This window comes from Galeopterus variegatus, unplaced genomic scaffold (genome assembly GCF_000696425.1).
Source record: "Galeopterus variegatus unplaced genomic scaffold, G_variegatus-3.0.2 Scaffold7309, whole genome shotgun sequence".
In the NCBI taxonomy this organism is placed as follows: Eukaryota; Metazoa; Chordata; class Mammalia; order Dermoptera; family Cynocephalidae; genus Galeopterus; species Galeopterus variegatus.
In genome coordinates this window covers 67,469-88,607 of record NW_007733420.1, presented here as the reverse complement: position 1 = coordinate 88,607, position 21,139 = coordinate 67,469, and the positions used below count along the sequence as shown (strand labels likewise).

At 39.5% G+C, this 21,139-nt stretch overlaps 1 protein-coding gene across 1 annotated transcript in view; it reads right to left on the bottom strand.

The window, feature by feature from the left end:
• Nucleotides 1–7,497, bottom strand: part of LOC103607293 (angiotensin-converting enzyme 2-like) — a 28,722-nt gene extending 21,225 nt beyond the window's left edge. Inside the window, exon 1 of the mRNA XM_008591813.1 lies at nucleotides 7,312–7,497. Within this exon, the coding sequence (XP_008590035.1) occupies nucleotides 7,312–7,497 (186 nt within the window). The remainder of the gene's footprint in view (nucleotides 1–7,311) is intronic.
• Nucleotides 7,498–21,139: the final 13,642 nt, after the last annotated feature.

The following is a 21,139-nucleotide window of genomic DNA, read 5'->3' as shown; positions in this document are numbered from 1 at the left end:
AGGTAAGTAATTTTCCCTAGGTGCAAGCCACCTGACGCCCTTCCTAATCCCTACCCTTCTTCACCCAATCCGGGACAATTTACTGTCAATATAAATTTCTGGTAAAACTTTGATACCACATTATAGAAATAATTTTATTCTCAAGCTGCTTTGGAAACAGCTCATAAACCCCCAAAGGCCTTGGTCTTAGAACATTTCTCATGTTCTAAGAAATACTGCATGTGGGACTTTGAGGATATCTGTTGTTATGTTATTTATTACTACCATCCTACAAGTGTTATATTTTATATCACCAAAAAATCACTTTATGTTGCCTTGCATTTGGCCCTTGAGGACATACTGTTCCCAAGATGTTCTTTTTAATGTTTTTTACAATTTATTCCACATCCTCACCCCAAGGCTCTCAAGCCTAAATAAAACAGACAGTTTAGCAGTTATGCAGAGAATCAAAGTCAGTTCATACACACCAATCAGATCATTTAGATAGTGGTCGATAACTCTTTGTAGTTTTGGGACCTGAATGATGATGAAATAAAACTTATATAGCAGTTTACATAGCACCAAGGCTCAAAAGGAACCATTATAGACAAAATTGGTGGCATTCCACACTACCTCTGTGAAAAGGCAGGAGAGAGGCAACTAAAACTAGAGAAGTTTGTGCATAGGGTTTGGGGAAAAGATACACATTGTTCAGGACAGCCACAAGAAATCAACACTCTCTGCCCCCATTTATAACTGTAGTAGATATCATATTTCCATCCTGTGGTAGAGCCTTTGTAATTTCAAGGACTGAACACATAAAATCCTAAATTATATTTTAAAACATTCAAGAATCTTTTCCGGCCTTAACTATATGCATAAATTAAATATAATGATTTAATTATGCTTTTGAATGTTTTCATATGAGCTTTGTCTTAAGCCATGGGTCTGGTGATCTCTACCCAAATTGTGATAATTGTATTTAAACAATTAAAATGCTTTTCTGATAAATTGTTTGAGATTTAAAGGATTGACATCTCATTTTCTCTTTTTCTATAGCTCACTATCCCCAGAACCAGGCTATACTTTCAGCAACCTCTAAACCACTTTTTCCCCTGCAGGTGTGAGAGTTCCCTGAAGACAGAAGATGAAAAACTGGGTGAAACCTTAGCATTCATCCAGGAAGTTGAAGCTCAACAAGGTCCCAGGAAAACCTCCACCCTTGGGTGCCATATGCTGGCCCAGTTTCCAGGTATAGCTCACAAAGCCACATCAGATTCAAAGATGAAAGCTACCTTGGTTACTCTTTAAATCCACCCAGAGACTCGCATACTTTAAAAAACACTTATGCTATTTAACAACGTAGGTTATCTAAGTTATATGAATATGAATTCCATCACTCCACCTTGGGATTCAAAAAGTTATTTTTTCTTTATTTTAGATGGGAGGTTTAATATTTTAAAATTTAAATGTTTTAATGTTTATAAACTGAATTTTATGTCATGGGAAAAAAAGTGCTCACTTCTGAATTCCAGTTAGTTGCAGCACAGTGATCTTCCCCCACTCCTGTACCTGTGTGTAGGCATTTATGTTTGTCAGGAAGCCTGGGACGGACTCATCAGAGATGGGCATTAAATTGACATTCTTTCCCTGGGTACAGAATAGCAGTTTAGAATTACCCTGCCCTGAATTCACTGTGACTCCTGCTGTGAAGACAGAGGAATAAGTTCAGGAATCAGGCATGCCCAAGGACCTGAGGCTCCCTGGCAGCAGGGCACTGAAGAAGCCCTAGAGACCCCACCCAAAGAGTAATTGTGGGCCTCCTGCTCTCTCTTCACAGCTTCTGACAACTCACCAAGAAATATTTATGAAGTGTTCATGGAGACATTCCGGGCTACAACAGGGCAGTCTTCAATACCCATTTCAGCTGTGTGGACAGGAGTTTGGGGCAGCTGTAATAGTCACTGTCAAATTCTGGAACAGTGAACCAGGATGCCTCTGCTATCAGTGGAATCTTTCTGCTCTCTCCAGGTATAAAAATGGTCCAGAGACCTCCTATGTTGCCAGAGATCTCCCAATTTTGCTATTAAAAATCAAGTATGCTCTTTCTGAAATTGCTTTTAGAAGGCTCCAATTTCTTCCTAAAGACATTGGGTTTACCTTTGTGCAAGTTAAGGTCAGAATTGAGTTGCACTAACAAATAAGAAAGATTCTTATTAACTTTCTGTGTGCTTAAAATCTTACTCTTATTTATTCTATTTTACCTCCCCAGTTAGTTTAATGATTTGACTTTCCTGCTGTTTACTAATGTTCTGATTAATATAATAGATCTGCTAATTTCCCATATCTGTACCTTCGGGGAAGATATTTAAAGGATCATGTTTCAAAAAGCAAACCAAAAATAAACTTACAAAGAAGGGACAATGGAATTAAAAAAAAAAAAAAGCAATATCATTTTACTGAGAAGATAATTACAGTTTAACTGGAAAATATTCAATCTCAAACATGAGAACCGTATTTGCTATAAAGCAAGGAGGAGCAATGAATTGTGTATCATATGACAAGAGATTGGTAATTAACTTTCACTGAATTTCTGAACGATTTGGAAAACTTTCATTTTTCAAACAACGAGTTTCACATATGTCAAGACTGCTCCTGATGTTGCTAAATAAAACAAAAGGGTTTCACATATTAATTACTGAACCAACCTGGTAGTGCAGAAGCATAGAAACAAATAGAGAAATCATTTTCCCAGTAAAACATGACCGACTGTCCAGATAGTGGTGACATTTTCAGCTTGGTATGTTGAGGTGATAGTGACCTTGATACAGTGTAAACCTATGTGTCATCTCATGTGCAGTTCCTTATAGAACTAGCTTGGTTCTTCTCCAATGTCGCCTCTTGGAGTTGTACCTAATTTTATTACCAGTTTTAATCCAAATCTACTGGGGAATGGGACAATCTTGCTTTTGTTTCTCAGCCGGGAATCGCTTGATCCCAAAACTCTTGTGAGAAGATATGGCAAGGAATGGAGTTAACTGCACACACCATGATGGCAGAAAAGGGGAGAGAGCTTTGGAGACCTGTTTTGAACCAAGCTCTTTTCCTTATCTCTATCTGATGGACCCCTCCACACTCCTAGGTAGGCAGCTTTTATGACACTATGCTGATCAAGTTTGAGGCCCTCTATTGTTCTAAGGTATATTCTCACACTTGATCTAAGGATTGCCATACTAGGTCAGATCCATAGGCTGACAAGCCCAATATTCTGACTCCTGAGAATTACACCAAGGGACAATATGGGAATGGCAGATTGTCCACAATAATGTTGTCCTGATAGGATGTGAACATACATGTGCCATACAGCCCAAATTTCCCTTCCTGTATCAGTTGTCTATTATTACAACAATACTACATAACAAACAACCAAAAACCTCAATAACATAAGTATTTATTGTTTATGTGCCTAGAATCACTAGGGGTTGGCAAGCAGATCTACTGATCTTGGCTGGATTTGCTTACAACTCTGGGGCTTGGCTTCCATTGGGGCAACTCTTTCATGTGTCTTTCATTTTTAATTGGCTATCCCAGGCAGATTCTCATGGCTAAGGCAAAGATCCAAATGACAACCCCATTTTCAAGTCCATCCAAGTCTCTGCTTTCATCAAGTCTGCTAACACCTCACTGGTCAAAGCAAGTCACATGGCAAAGGACACAGTCACATAACCTTCGGTAAGATGGCACTGCAAAGTGACATGACCCTGGGCATTATTATACGGAAGGGGGAAGAACTGGGTCTATCAGTACAATTGACCATACTTCCTTACTCACGGTGGATCTGCACCTTATATATTTGCTTAAATTCTTCAAAGACCTATTTATAATTTTCATTATTTCACATTTTTTACATTAAAGAATGGCCCAGTTTTAAGTCTTAACAGTTTTATCACCTGTGGTATAAATAGTACTTCCTTCTATTTATTTTAAATTTATCTCTTTTGAGCTCTCAGAGGCACCACCATTCTTTTATGAAGAGATTTGGCCAATACAGCTGTGAATACTCTATCCTTTCTTGTTCCATCTCGGACTTTTTTTTTTTTTTGGAGTCAGGCTTTGTGCTGCTCCCTACTTTTCTGATCCCCTTAAATCATTCTGATTGCCCTTTTTGGAGGGATAGTCTTCCTTTCCAAAATTCTTCCTTTAAGCATGACCAGCAGTATTGTGTTTTTAAAGGCATAGGATAATGTTCTCTCTTTTATTTGCAGAACGTTCTGGATGATGCCAGCCATTATGGCTATGGGAACTAATTGATTAAACTCTTTGGGGGACAATCTTGAATAACTCCTAGGTCCTTTTCCTGAGTCAAAAGTGACTTCTCATGGCTCATCCGCTCCCAGGAACAGCCAACATACATACACCCTGGATTTTCTAGACCAGTTCCAATTTATGTCATTTTACTACATATCACAATTTTTGGTGGCAAAATTATGCTTTGGTTATAGTTTGGATCAGTTTTTCCAAATATTTGTCTATGTATTAATAATCTGCCAAAAACTTGATTCATGGCATATTATAAATATTTGTTTTATTGAAGAACTTTTCAGAATTTGTAAAACTTTTTTGAGGTAATAGGCATATCACAAAACCAAGATTAGAAATACTAAATGGCCTTAAAATATTAATAGTAATTTCAAATATTTTACTTATCTTCAGTTAAAAGTGTGTTATTGCTCAGCAAATGTTAAACACAGGGGATCACAGAGCAAGTTATTTTCTCTGTCCAAGAAGTTCATTTACAGTTAACCTCAAAGAAAATAAACTAGATCAACAGATAGTCTCATTAAAATAAATCCACACTGTTTTTAATTTAGTGAGTCAGCGCATGTCTTAGAATGGATGCTGATCTGTGATAAAACACAGGGTAAAGTCAGTAGTATGTAAATTTATAGGAACAAATTCTCCCCTTTGTGCAGGAAAGGTTTGTTGGCAAGATACACAGACGGAGGTGGATATTTCTCAGTTCTTGACCCTGAGTTCTCTGCTGCCTGCAGGCCAAGAAGCAGGGAAAGAAAAGAACATAATGGCTGCTTCTGGGAACTGTGTTGCCCCCAAGTTCATATTCCTCCCAGCAGCTGTTCTATGAATTTCCAAAGAGCTTCAGAAATGGAGATTCCCATTTCCCCCAGCTGTGACTTTGTCAGGTAAATCTTTATTTTAGAACTGTCCACTTGAGATAGCAGCAAGATTGTTGAGCTTTCCATAATGCAAAGCCCCCGAATAATAATCTTGTTGTTGCCAACACTGATGTAGAGAAGGCAGACACAGTATCACTGTCAAGATCACACACATATTCTCTGACTTCAGCAATCCCGTATAGTATATACTATATTGCTACTATTATGGTCATAATCTTCATTTTACAAGTGAGGAAACTGAGACTCAAGGAAGTTAAGAAACTTGCTCAAGACCTTCAGCTTGTAAGAGTCAGAGCTAGGATCTGATCCCAGGCTGTCCAGCCCCAGAGTCCACACTTACACTATCAGAAAGTTCTACTTGATCGCACTCCACTTGTAGCAGCCTGCTCATCTCGTTCCCTCTTGTAGCCTGGCCCAGCCCATTGCTTCAGAGGATCTCAACACAAGCAATCAGAGAATAGTAGGAGGCATCACTTCCCTCCACACTCATTGCCTCCTTTCCCAGGTAAACCCATACAGGTGTACCGAAGTGCACCAATGCACACTTCACCCCTGCTTGAGGAAGGAGGTTCCAGGCCCCTTGCTTGCTTTTTGTATTTAAATATTCTCACTTTTTTTTTTAAAGGGCCCATACTTTCCTCCAGCTTAGCGATACTTAGTGATCTATGCTCTTTAATTTCTCGTCTTTGCTCTAATCAATAGGTACTATTCAAAAGTGATAGCACTTTAATGATCCAGAGATCGTTTCAGCAAACATCACTACATCTCATTTCCTAATGTGCCTTCTCATCATCTGGGATCTCAACAGAACTGTGATATGTCTTTACAAAAAATCCTAACTCCCTCTCACAGTAATAACATTGATGTCTTACAGCGACCCTATGAGGCAGATATGAGTGTCATCTTCTTTTTCACAGGTGAACAAACTAAGGCACATAGCAGCTAATTAACTAGCTCAAGTTCTCCCAGCTAAAAAGTGGTGGAGCCCAGATTTGGACATAAGCAGTCTGGCTCCAGAGATCTTAGGCATGATATTAGTATACCTTCATGACCACCCAAGAGCCATCCAGCTGAGAATAAAAACAAATGCACAGTACACTGCAGTCATCTCCAACAGCAATCAAAATAAATTGAGAAAAAGCAACAATGAAGAGCTAAAGAGATGAAGAGAAGTAAGACAAAAATGTGAGACAAGAAAAAACAACTCTTGTGACAACATTAGGCTGTCAAAATCTCCTGGGTTTCCTTGAGCTTCAGAAAAATAGAAAAAAAATCTCTTGGTGGATTTCAAATGAGGCAGTAGGTCTCAGATTTGATCTCTTCAGTGAATGGCAGTGATTTAATTTAAACATGCAACCCACTAATCGTTTGAAAAAACAAACTCCCAATCTACATTTTTTAAGGAAAGGATTGCCGAACAAGTGCCACAAAAATGTTTTCTTAAGTAATGGTGTTCAATTTTCCAGCACTTAAATGTGTAAGGATGCTGCTTTGGGATCTGTGAGAGAAGAAATTGCTAAGTGCTTGCACTTGTCAAACAAAGCATCTTGCTTTCCCAGAGCATTTTGACATTGGTCAGAACTGGTTTAATTATAGTTTTTCTTGAAGGGCTCTGGCTGGATTCTATGACCCTTAGAAATCCCTCAGAGCTCTGTGACAATGAGGGTAAGAATTTCCAAGTTCAGCCTCACCTGACCCACGGTTAGCTTAATTGATAGATAGTTCTTTCACTAAGCCTCCAGTTGCATTTTTCAGTTAATGTATCATTTGTAGAGAGTCTTTAGATATTTCTGTTGACATTATAGGCTAAAGGAAATTATTAACACAATAACTTATGCATTTCAATGAAATGCTTTGAATGCCCAACTATAATGAAAATTATGGTGGTAACTTTATAAAACATATTCACTTGTTTTCAAGAATCTGAACTGAGACCCGTGAATTATTTTTAACTGTTTCCCAAATGAGCCCCAAGGTCAATTAAGTTTAGTCGTCTGGGAGTCCAAAATCAGAGATATGGAGGCAAACATCCAATCTCACAGCTCACAACATTTCTTTGATTACCCTTTTCAGTTTTAGGAGAGTAATCTAATCCTTAAGAAGAAACAAATACTTCTACATAGCCATGAAAACTCACCATCTTTTGGACATTCTCTTCGGTAATATTGGTGTTATAATCCCAAGAAGCAAGAGAGCTTTCATAAAACAGGTCTTCAGCTTCATGGTTAAACTTGTCCAGAAATGTCTTGGCCAGTTCCTCAATGGTAAATTGAGCAGCAGTTACAGAAATAAGGCTGAGAAGGAGCCAGAAGCAGCCTGACATCTTTCCCTGTGCGCCAAGATCCCATCCACTGAACAACTTTCCCTAGAGGAAAACCTCCTCATGACTTTTTCTCTCTCATCAGCCTTTGAACTTGGGTTGGGCACTGAGCAGAGAAGACCAAAAAAAAAAAAAAAAAAAAAAAAGAAGAAGAAGAAGGAGGAAAAAAATAAGGAAGGAAAAAAACAGTAAACAATCTGCTGAACCAATATAAAGAGAGGACACATATACATACAGATTTTAGAATGACTTTTTAACTAAACCAAATAAACAAATGTTATTCATTAATTCTAGAGAACCTTAGATCTCCTAGCAATTTATGGCCAAATCAAAACTTGTACATTTGGTTAATATGTTCCTAAAAAGCTGTTAAAGATAAAAGGAAGGTGTTATAATTTTACAGTGACCAAGAGGCCCAGAATTAGGGATCATGGGGGTAATGTTGGCATTTATGTTTCTCAGACAATTCCATTAAGAGTCAGTTATCCCTCCTTTATTATTTTTTTTATTTTTATTTTTTTCCTTTTTGTCTTTTTTCATGTCCGGCAACGGATTACAACCCTCAGTGTCGCGCCCGTACCGGGCCGGGACCCGCAACGGGATCGCAACCCTCAGTGTTGCTCCCACACCTCGCTCAGCCAGTGAGCGGGAACCGGTCTGTATGTGGGATCCGAACCCTTGGCGGGAGCGCCACCGCGCTCCCAAGTGGCGCACTGTAGCAGTGCGCCACTGGGCTGGCCCCTCCCTCCTTTATTTTTATTTCAAGCTCATATTCACAGAAACTATCTACATGGGTAACATTTTCCCTTCCAAATAAATCACTTTGCCCCTGTTTTTATGGGATTTTTTTTTAATCAATTTTAACTTCCATGGCCATTTAAAAAATTATGACTACTCTCTCCTCCACCGATTAACTCTCCTGATCGGGCTTTGGAAAATTTAAAAAGGCTCATTTTCTATTTCTCATATGACCATATTAAACCCTGGTTCTATGACTGACTTCATTGTATACCTACTTCCCTTCTACTTACCTGTTCAAAACTCAGTCAACATCACAAGAAAGTAAGAATGCCTCTGTGTGTTTGAAATCCAAAGAGTGTCCATGTAAAGTTCTGGTCATCCATAGCCATGGTATCATGACAACATGGAATTCAAGAGATTTTATTGGTTAGCCTGTCAAATCTCAGGACGTGGCTCAGTGTTGTCATTCCCAGAGTGTAGGCATGAGTATCATACAGAAAAGAGAGGGGCCACTTTAAATGGCCTGGCTTTTGATTGGGCCTGCCTGACTGTGATTATGAAACCTTCACATGGAGAAAACATTTCTCCAACCAGAAAAACAAGTCTTCCAGGTTCAGGGGAAATGGCAATGACTAAGCCTTAAAAAAAATTTCACTACCTACTTCTCCTTCCAAAGTTGTGCGTATTATTGTAGAAGAGGAAAAAACAATTATAAGTAACTGTTCAAAGTGCTTTGTGTTGTACTATCTCACTTAAGTATCACAACAAACCTACAGGCAAGTATTTTTATTAAGACTCTGGTTTGACTCTGAGCAATGTGCAAAGGCACTGGAAGGATTCAAGCTGAGAAGTGACCTGGCAAAAGTTTTAACAGAATCACTGGCTGCTGCTTAGAGAACAGACACTAATAGGTTAAGGGTGGAAGCAGGGAGACCCGTTAGCGAGCTACTGTAAAAGGTAAATCCATCTCAGATTATTTTCGGCTTTGTTAACAGAAGTATTAGATACAAAATAATCTAGAGGATCATGTTCATTTCTGAGGACCACAATTTTAGAGACACAGAGAGTATCCAGAGAAAAATAAATATGACAGTAGATAGGTCTAAAATATGAGTTTGAAGAACAGCTCAGACATGGAAGAGAAGATTTAGTGTACACAGCTCCCCTCCATCACAGTACTGTCATTTAGAAGATTTGGGTAGCATAACAGTTTTACTCTGCCACTTGTTAACCGTGTGACATTAGGCAGGCAATATCCTCCCTGCTCCTAGTTTCCTTATTTTAAAGCCGATGATAGTATCATAAGTACCTCATGAGGATGTGATGAGTATTATATGAATGAATACACGCAGAACAATGCTGGTAGTCTAGTAATAAAAGCCAATCAAAATGAAAGAAGCAGTATTATAAATGGGAACTTCCATCCCTCCACAGAATGTGTAAGCGAACCATCTGCAAGGTCATCTTTCAAGGACACTGCAGCAGAGATTGGCTGCGAGTTTCACTCAAAGGTCCATTTGGACTAGAAAAATCCTGCATTGTAGAAGTTTGCTGCCCTGTGCTGAAACAGTAGAATGGAGGAGCTCACCAGGGGAAGGAGAAGGGTCATTTGTGAAAGAAAAAGGGAGCCTGCATGAGCTGGCCATGGAGAACTTCTCAGGTGCTTTGGTCACCCGATTATGGTCAGGTCCTCGTATAAAACCTACATGCAATAAGGAGAAAACTTGAGTCCATCACTGCTATCTCGAGGGAGAAAGGGAAAGCCATAAATGTAAATGACTCCCCTCCCAATACTTAACAGATGTTGTGTTTGTTGATTGCACATACTTTGCATCAGGCTTTGTACATAAACTCTTCACAACAACGATTACAGACAGGAATTGTGAGATCCATTTTGTAACTAAGGAAACCAAGTTTCCAGCATTCTTGTGACTGGAAAATATTCCCACAACTGATAGTGGGGCTGGATTTTGTCCTCGAGCTATTTAAGAGACCTCTTCTCTCCACAGAGTCATGGGTTCACTCATCTGCTAACTTCATGCAGATTTAGTAAATCCTCATCAATCTGTCATATTCTGAGAAGAAGCAGGCCCACATAAGCAAAACTAAAATGTACTGCTTTGATCATACCAGTTTTACATTGTTAAATCATTTTAAGTAGAAATATTTCTAAAATGTATTCCATCCTTATCAAGGTGTTGCCTAGACATTATTTTATGTGTGTGCACGCGCGCGCGTGCGTGTGTGTGTGTTTTCATATAACTCAGTGTTATCTTGAATATTATTAATGGCTAGGCTAAAATGTGACATTGTCTTTAGGGCTTTACATTACATGGCTCCAAACAACTTTATTGCTATTAATTCTGCTGTCTCTGCACATTCTGAATTTGCTTTTACTTGTTGGACCATCAACTTCTGATAGCCCTGCCCACCACGATTCCCCTCCCTTTCTGATCTGCTGTCTGTTAAAACCTAAATGGAAACTAGATAACCATGGAGTTCAATCAGAAGGCTCTCTCATCATAAGCTCAAACCTAGGGGTGGGTCTTCACTCTGCTAAAGCAAAGTGCATAGACTTTGAGATCCATATTTCCCTTATTGCTCAACTTTTTATGCATACCCAGCTGAGTCACAAATGGTGAGGATAACAAATAGCTACAGTGAAAACCTCCTCCAGTTCCCCAGGTGGAGAGGGTAACTTTGGTAATGAAAAGAAAGGGTGTTTCGTGCAATTTCTTATCTTAATATCGATTAATGCTTCTGACAGGAACAAGAGAAGGTATCAGGAATACAAAGCATAAAGAAATGTAAAACTTTACATAACCAAGAATTATTTGCACTTAGTACAATTGATTTTGACCACGTGTTTATCACACATAGTGGATTTATAAGTGCTTTACAGAAAAGAGATAGCAAGTTGGCTTTTCAGCCTAAAGGAGAAGCTAAAGCTCTTTCCTGTTTACATTTTTAGTTGGATAGTCCTTTTTTTCCTACAGATAGAGCAAAGATAATCTTCATCAACCATATTGACAAATATTTTCAACAGAGTTCAAATTTGTGAGGATAAACTGTGGGTTCCATGGAGGTTGTACTGATTGTTACTAACCTGAATTTATGATAATACATTGCTTGCCACAGTAACCCTAACTTATTTCCACACCTAGACTATACAAAATATCAGATAGCACTAGCACAAGGGAGATACTAGTATAAATTTGCATCTAGGGCCTTAGAAGCAAAACTTGAGCCTTTTTCCTAAATGAAATGGGATCCATAGAGTTTGAACAAAAGAGTAACATGATCTCGCTTATATTTTAAGAATCACTCTGGCTGCTGTATGGAGAAGAGACTATCTATGGGGCAAGACTACAGGCAGAGAGATCAGTGAAGAGGCCATTTCAACAATCCTGGTAAGATATGACACTGTTTTGGTGGTAGCAGCAGAGTTGGTAAAATATGGTGGAATTTGGAATACATTTTGAAAGTAAAGCTAACAGGATTTTCTGGTGAATTTGATATAGGCTATGAAAGAAAGAGATTCAAGGATCACTCCAGGGTTTTTGGATTGAAAAACTAGAACAAGATCGACATCAATTTAGATGGGGAAGGTTGCTGGTAATATAGGTTTGCAGGGATCTGTTAAAAACCCAACTGAAGATGTTGAGAAGGCAATTGGATATAGAAATCTGAAGTTTGGCAGAAAGGTCATGTATTAGTCCATTTCTGTTACTTGTAACAAAGTATCTGGAACTGGGTAACATTTTAAAAAATGAAATTTATATTGCTTACAGTTTTGGAAGCTGGGAAGTCCAAAGTCCAGGGAACAAATCTGGTGAAGATCTTGGTGATGGCGACAGTGACCGAGGGGTCTCACATGACAGAAAATGGCAGAGCAGAGAGAGAGAGACTAACCTCTCATGTGCTCTTCATGTGCTCTCCTTTTTAAGCCCTCAGAAGCACATCCACGACCATTTTGAATCCATTCATTAGGCATGGTCCTCAGAATCTAATCACCTCTTCAAGGCCCCACCATTCAATTACCATAATAGGATTTCCCACTTTCTTAACAGTCACAGTGGGGCCAAGTTTCTAATACATAAAGCTTGGGGGACACAATTGAATCAATCCACAGCAGGTCAGAAATGGAGATATAAATTTGAGAATTGTCAGCTAGAGATGGTTAGTCAAATATGTCTTTTCAGCTAGGATCAAAAGGAAAAGATCCTACTTCTTCAGGATCCCAGTGTGCTGAAAAATTTCATTTAGTCCAGACCTCAGGAGGGAAATGGAATAGATAAATAAGGGGGAAAGTTACTTGAAACAACCCTCCCTAGAGAAGTCATATGTGGATTGAACAGAAAGAACATATAAGAGAGTTTCAAGAATGTGGCCAGAGAATTACATGTCTTCACCAGTTTGTGGCAAAGTAGAAATGTCTCTTGAGCACAGGGTGGTTGAGTTGAAGCAAGATGCAGGTTCAGGGAAGACAACTGATATGAGAGAAAGTCAAGTAGCTTAGACACAATCCAGGTCAAGGCTGCAACATTGGTGGGCATTCAAAGCATAAACGACTCATTTTGGAACCAGCTCCTGCCTCTCACCCAGAATCTGAGAGTGACTGAAAAATTTTACTCTTTAATTAATGCTTCCTAACTGGCTCTAAATATCTTAGAATAAGCTTTCATCCTTACTGGCCTCTATCTCAATCTATAGATTGAGTATGAGTCATGTTTTCTGATCCAACTGGAAGAGTTCAACAGTAGTTGTATTCTTTAGGTTTAGCAGGCTCATCTTGGAGCCTCCCTCCTCATCTTCTAAGGGATTTGTCTGGTTTAGGCCATCAGTGGGGCTTGGTCAAGGCTAGTTACGAACTCCATCCCTAACCTTCCTATTCATTCTGAGTCTCTCCTACTGAACTAGAAGAGGAGACCTCACAGAGAGCTAATGGAGCAATACACAGAGCCAGTTATACCAACTCCAAGCTCGATCCTAGGATTGCTAATCAAGTATATAACCTCCCAATTTTATAAAACACTGTTTTTGCCTCCTGACAACTCAGAATTTAAAAAATATTGTGATTCTATTTTTTTGATGAGTCAAAGAGTAGAGCTCAAGCTACCTGATCACCATATGCAAATTGATCCTCCCTACTACCACCATATACACATATATTGACACTATTTCGACAGCTTCCATCCTTTATTTTCCTCCATGGCACTTATCGCCATCTGCTACACTGTACTGATACTTATGTGTTTTACTAATTTATTTGTTTATTGTCTGTCTCTCCCCACTAGAATATAAGCTCCAACAGAGCAGGGATTTTTCTATGTTTTGTTCACTGCCATATCCCCAGTTGCTTAGAAAAATGTCTGGCACATAATAGGCACACAATAAGTATCTATTGAATGAAGACACTGTACGTAAACTCAGTAGTAAGGAGGAGAAGCAAGGTAGCCCAGTGGTCTATCATATATGTGGCAAATTTATTTTTAATGTGGCATATTTTATCTGTTTGTTTGCCCACCCACAAGATATGATGGATAGAGATTAGTACCAACTGGAAAAAAGCTGGAAAATTTTTCTAGAACAAGATAAGATTTGGAAGGTATGATGTGAGTTAATATGGTGGAAGACGTGAGAGAAAAATAGTGTGACTGCTATAAGCCAGGCATTGGACTAAATGTCTTACATGTGTTAAGTCTCTGAATCCACAAAATGACCCTGTAAAGAAGGTATTGTTATCATCTTTTTATAGACAAAGAAAATAAAATTTACTTCCATCAAGCTGCTTTTTACTAAGTACCAAAGACAAGTGTTGGACACTGAATAGTCTTTTCTCTGAGCCAGATATCTCAGATTACAATCAATGTCTTAGGCAAAAGAGAAGTAGAGACACTCTGGCATGGTGTGGGATGAGCCATTTTTGTGTCACAACTACCATTATGCAAAGCTTATTGATGACTGTGAAACTTCAAGGAATGAGGTAACATCACTGGAAATCCCTCCAGTTGATTTTATTAATAATTTTTATTTTTACTAAAAATGTATTATTAAATTTATTCATCTACTTTTTATTTTAGTATTACACTGACTTTTTGCTCCTACAAAGTGCTGTCTTATCTGTGGCCATAATCTGGCATTCATTTTCCCATAGCTGTGGTTATCAGAATTGCTAGATGATGAGATAAAATATATTGTTCTAATCTGGATGTCAAAATGCAATGTGCCACAAAATAACAGTATTACAGAATATAAGTATAAAATATTATACAAAAATAATTACTCTAAATCAAGAGTTAGGAGATGTACACACTCTTTAAACTGAGTAAGCAAAACATGGAGCTGGTAGTTCTAGCATTGTTCATTTATTCCAGTCTGGAGGTGCTCTGAACTAAAGAGGCTAGAATATCATCAAAAAGCCATGCCATTCGTTGAGAAGCTTAAATGTGGTTCTCATATCCAGCCATTAACTTCAGCAGAAATGAGGTAGCCAAGTAATCACAGACTCATGCAAAGGTCAGAATACTGGCTAAACTGAAAACCTGCTCTGGTAGGAGGGACTCAGTGCAAAGGAAGGTTGGGGATGGAGTCAGTAACTGGCCTTGACCAAGCGCCACTGATGGCCCAGACCAGACACATCCCTTAGAAGATGGGGATGGAGGGGTACAATTGGGTCTCCAAGATGACTCTGCTAGACCTAAAGAAGACAAATATGTTACATATAAATCTGGGGTGATTCATAAAGTTACCTCATTTCTCTATAACTGATGTTAGCTAATTTGTTCTGAAATTAGCACACCCATTCCAGTACCAGACTTGTTAACTCTTCCACTTGGATCAGAAAACATGACTCTTATACTCAATCCATAGACTGAAATAGAGGCCACTCAACCTGCAGTAGTTAACAGGTATGGCACCTCTGAGAACTCCAGGTCATAAATATCTCTGGAACTGGAATGGGCATGCTAATTTCAGAATAAATTAGCTAACATCAGTTATAGAGAAATAAGGTATCTCTATGAATCACCCCAGATTTGTATGTCACATATTTGATTCATAACTGATGGCTGAGTGGCCAATTCAAAGTAGACTATATAATATAGTATATTAATACGGTGGGAACCCAGAAATAACATCAAGATAATCAACTATGTTATAGTTTAGTACATCAAAAAAAAATAGTATTTCTAAAGTCCTGAGAGAGAAAAATGGTTATTGCAAAGACAGAATGGCATGGCAGAGTATATGATAATGACTCTATTATAGTGTATGGAATTTCCTTTTCCATTTGTGCCTCTCTCTGACACACAATGTCCAAAATAAGAGCTTATTAACATTAATTGTGCTGGAAAGATTGTAAGCTTCAAGGCTGGGGATGTCTTCTTTCTTAGAAATATCAGATCTCTGGAAAGCTAGAAGAACCAGGGTGAGGCTCAGAACACAGCTTGTTAGTCTGATGTATAGTACCAGAGAAGGGGACTTAATTGGGGCTTTGGAGTTTTCTTCTAGATCATCCTGTAAAACTGATACCCTGCCCAAGGATGCTAATGTGTATTTGATTGCAGGGCTCCTTTGTCCTCTCTCTCTCCAGCACCTAAGCAAGTAGGAGATCTGAGGGAAACTTTGAGAGGTTGTAGTGGATTGAATTATGTCCCCCCAAAACTTATTGGAACTTGAATTGTGTCCCCCCAAGTGTTATGTATTAGAAACCTAGCCCCCACTGTGACTGTTAGGAGGGTGGAAAATCCTATTATGGTAATTGTAAGGTGGAGCCTTGAAGAGGTGATTGGATTGCAGGACCATGCAGTAGTGAATGGATTAAAAATGGTGGTCAGGGGCATGGTTCTGAGGGCTTTAAAAGAAGAGGAGGGTCTGTTCTCTCTGCTTCTACCATTTTATAATGTGAGACCCCTGGATCACTGTCACCACCACCAGATGGACTTTGGACTTCCCAGTCTCAGAAACTGTAAGCAGTAAATTTCATTTACTTTATAAATCACCCAGTTCCATGTACTTTGTTATAAGCAACAAAAACATACTAATATAGAGGTTATAGAACCACCTCATTTCCCAAAATCACAAAGATGGGCAGTAGATAAATCACTTTGTAAATCCTCATGTACCTAATATCTGAGCTTCAAGGAGGACCAGTCTGAAAGTCAAAAGGGTAAAGGCTTTCATCTCATGTCTGCATAAATTTCTGAGGCCTCGGAATCTATTGTATTTTAAATGAAAATCTCTTGGCTTTTGATGATGCAGGATATGTGATGTCAACATGAATATGTAAAAACTAGAAGCTAAGTTCGGTAAGATCCTTACTATTACTTCATTCTTTGCCACAAAAGACACTTCTAAGATTTGTCAACCTGTCTTTAATCTCATTAGAAATCTACTTTGGCTGAGATATGTGTTTAGTGCCTAGAAATTACACAACATAAATTCAAGGGCAGTGTTGCATCTTTTCTGAGGACAGTCAGAATGTGGTAGGTCTTAATATTAATTTGGATTTCATCCAGAAGGGAATCAGGGTCCTATTGCCTTGGAATTTGAATAATGCTATTGTACTACGAGATGATATTTTTGCATCTCAGTGATTCCCAATGTTTCAACATTGGTTGAAAAGCAAAGAAGAACTCAGCGACCTCTACAAAGATGAAGTCATTAAGCAATTGTGAAGATTAAAAGCTTGAGAACACACTTGGAGGAAATTTCATAGTGAATATCCTTCTCTGCTCAGCCTTTTAACTGGATTTGGTAGTTGGTATTGGCCAAAGCTTTTCTGACTCTCCTAGATCAAAGTGGGATCTCCCTAAAATTAGCTGAGGAAAAAGAAAAAGTTACAGCTCACTGGGCAGCTTGATTATTTTGGAAAGCTGATTCAGAAACCTATCTGGAATTATTTGGTCAAGAAGTCTCTAGGCCCAAGTTCCATACAAATTCAATATGAACCTGAAATTCAGAAATAGCTTCAAAACTTACATAAGATGTTCCTGGAAGATCTATAATGTTTAGGAGCTTGGGGAACTCTGAAGACGCTTTTGATAGTTTGGGTTTATGCCTAAAATTAACATTCTCCTTGGAAAACTGGAGAAACACTGGAGGAGGGCAAAATTTTCCATCTATTACTCAGTTGGGATTTCAACCCTTGGACTTTTCTAATTAACATTCTCCTTGGAAAACTGGAGAAACACTGGAGGAGGGCAAAATTTTCCATCTATTACTCAGTTGGGATTTCAACCCTTGGACTTTTCTAAAAAGAAAGCTACTGGTAATACTAAACAAACAACCCCCCCCCAAAAAAAAAAAAAAAAAACAAGTAAACAAACCAGAGGTGATAAGGCTGAGAAACAGGCAAAGCATTACAGGTCCCAAGTCACTCATCATAGAGCATTAGGCATTGGACGTCCAGCACCCTGGAGAGCTCCACTGGGATCACAGAGCCTCCAACAGGTATGGAGAAGCTGTGGACAAACTGCCAACTGGAATAGTGGTAATGGGGTGTGGGTGGGGGTAATGACAGAATGGATCAAGAATTACTTAGCTTTTGTTTAACAAAGAGGAGAGGAAGGAAGGAAGGGAAGGAGAGGAGGAGGGGGATTGGAAGGGGAGGGGAAGAAAAAGTGGGGGAGAGACAAATTTTTAGCACATTAACTAGAGAGCCCAGGCCTGTCTTTATACATTTTAAATAATGGCTAACATTTATATGCCAGGTACTGTGCAAAGCATTTTACAAGCATTATCTTCTTGAATCTTCACAGTCACCCTCTGAGTAAAGAACTATTATAATTTCCATTTAATAGGAGTATAAATGAAGACTTAAAGAGGTTAACTAAACAACACAAGTCTAATTGAAAGGTGGAGGTGCCCAGATGTTAGCCCATGTATTTACCAGATGCTCAACTAATTAGGGGAAAAGCTTTGTAAATATTTTCTATGAAGTGTCTGGTTGCAGAACTGTTTCTTCACTCTTCCCTGTATGCACACCCTTTACAATGTGACTTTGCAGTCTCTTCTATCAAGAGGTGTAGTTTACTTTCCCTCTTCTTTTTTTTTTTTTCCTTTTTTGTCTTTTTTACTGACTGGCAACGGGATCGAAACCCCCAGTGCTGCGCCCGCACCACGCTCAGCCAGTGAGCGAGAACCGGTCTCCACATGGGATCTGAACCCTCAGCGGGAGCGCCGCCGCACTCCCAAGTGGCACACTCTCCAGTGCGCCACCGGGCCGGCCCTACTTTCCCTCTTCTTGAGTCTGCTTTAACCAATAGAACGTGGCAGAAGTGATGATGTCTCTCTCTCTCTCTCTCTCTCTCTCTCTGTCCTGCCTAGCCACCAAGTGAACAAACAAGCTGAAGCTAAACTCCTGGAGTGTGAGAGTGACTAGTGGAGCTGAGACAAGATGACCAAGATGAGGCCATCTTAGACCGGCCAGCCTGCAGCCTTCCTAGCAACTGACTGCAGATGCATGAGCGAGCCCAGCTGAGACCAGAAGAACTTCTCAGGTGGGCCCAGACCAAACTGTCAACACATAGAATCATGAGCTAAATAAATGGCTGTTGCTTCAAGCCACAGAGTTTTGGGGTGATTTGTTACGTAGCAAAAGCTAACTGATAATATCTTAGCAATTTCACTGAGCTCTTTCCAAATTATCTATTTATTTAGGATGCTTTGGGGCTGCAAGTAAGAAAACACTCTTACTCAACTGGCTTAAACAATAGGAAAACCTATTAACTCATGTAAGTAAAAGACCATGGTGTGTTAAATTGAGTTAATTGTGTGACTTAATGATATCAAAGACCCAGTTTTCTTCCATCTTTCCATTGTGCCACCAGCAGCACGTTGACTTCTCTGATGAAAGCTCCCCTCATGGTCACAAGATGACTGCATTCATTTCAGGCATCACATCTAGAAATGACAGTACAGAAAAAGGGAAATTGTTTCTTCCCATGAATCTCCTTCTTTTTTAATGCATTTTTAAGAGCAAGGAAAGCTTTCCCAGGGAACCAGAATAATTGGCTTAGACTAATCAAGATTTATATCTGATTCATGATGGAGAATGGTAGACACCCAACTAAACTCGGTTTTGCCTTAAGGGTGTGGAAGGGGATGTCTTTCATATAGGCAATATAAGTAGTGCTTATTCCACTGACGTGGAAGGGGCTATCTTAGGGGACTTTTTTTGTAGAGGCTTTATTCCAACCACAATGTTTGGGTTCTTAGCAACTTCAGACACAAAAGATAGAACTTGCAAGATCATCTTTGTAAACTGTGCTTCAGTCTGGCAGGAGCTTCCATCTTAGCATCAATATCATGCTGATGTCTCTACGCACTTACTCTATGTGATCTAAGCAGATAAGAGTGAACAAGACGGAGGGACTGTCCTGAAAAGAGAGGAGATATAGTTCCCCAAACCACTATCCAATTTTCTTCAAGGGTATAGACTCCTCAGATGGTGTTCCCAGCTGCTTACCCAATACATGAGGTGGATGAGAGAGTGCAAATCACAGAGGAAGTTTCTGGCTAATACACCTTGTGTTATGGGAAAATGTTACTCAGATGGCACAAATAAAAGATGATGTGAATAAGCTCTGATCTGTAAAATTATAAGAACTTTTGTGATTTCAGAGAACTAAGAGGTCAGAGTCGGCCCGAGGAATCAGTTGGACTTTCTGAAGGAGATTAGACTGAATCATAGAGACTACTATTACCACTACTAACAATAATAATATCCAAACTTTGCTGAGTGTTTAGTAAGTGCCAGACAGAGTTTAACTGCTTTCCACATGCTCCCTCATTTAATCCTCACAACAACCCTATGATGCAAGTAATAGCATTATCTCTATTTTTTACATGAGGAAACTGAGGCACAGAATCAAGAGCAAAAAGATGGAAAGCAAAGGAACTGGGATTTGAACTTCAGCAGTCTACAAGACCAGACTTTTTTGTAGTCAGACAAGGCTTTTTGAGAGAATGCTTATCACAGACATGGAAGAAAAGGACAGTCGAGGCATGAGGAAGCATAAAAGGCATGATTGGACAGACAGAAACACAGTCACACAATGACATCAAATGTGCATGAGTTACAAATATAGTTTATCCTTGTGCTTTTTGTACTGCATTTTTCTTCATGATTCTCACTGAAGGGAGACAAGTGGTGCTCTTACCCTGTCTTGGTAATAAGCCATGTTTTTCTCAGTAGAGTCAGAATGTTCAGGAATAGAGAGTAGTTTGAGATCACAAGTTCACAAATGACAACCTTAGATGTCATGGCAGTAATTTTGTTCTCTTTGAAACATGTCTATATCAGTGACATAAAGCAGTGGTTCTCAATTAGGGCAATTTTGCCTCACAGGAGACATTTTTGGTTGTCACAACGGGGGAAAGGGTGCTAATACATGTTGTAGATGGAGCCCAGGAATACTACTGAATATTGTACAATGCACATGACAGCACTCCACAACTGAGAATTCTTTAGTCCCAAATGTAAAGTGCCAAGGCTGAGGAACTCTGACCGAGGTAGTGCTATGAAAATATCGATCTTAAGAACTAACATGTATGAGCTGCTGCAGGAAGCACCCCAGGCTCTCCCAAGCCAGGGCAGTGGGGGACCGAGGGCCTTGGCCATGCCCCCCTGACACCCGCAGCCAGCCCCGTGATGACGATCGACCACCGAGTTGCAGCAAGAAGGGCCCTGGGTTCACAAGCTGGGGTGGTTGGGGGCAAGGGCTTTTGCTACACACCCCTAACATCTGCACTTAGCCCAGCAATGACCAAGCCACCACTGGAAGCTGCCTGGTCTCCCCTGGAGGAATGAGGGGGGTGCCACAAGCATCAACCCCACCCCTCCTCCTTCCTCCTTCTTCCATCCCATTTCCTTCCCCTTTCCCCTTTCCCCTTTCCCCTT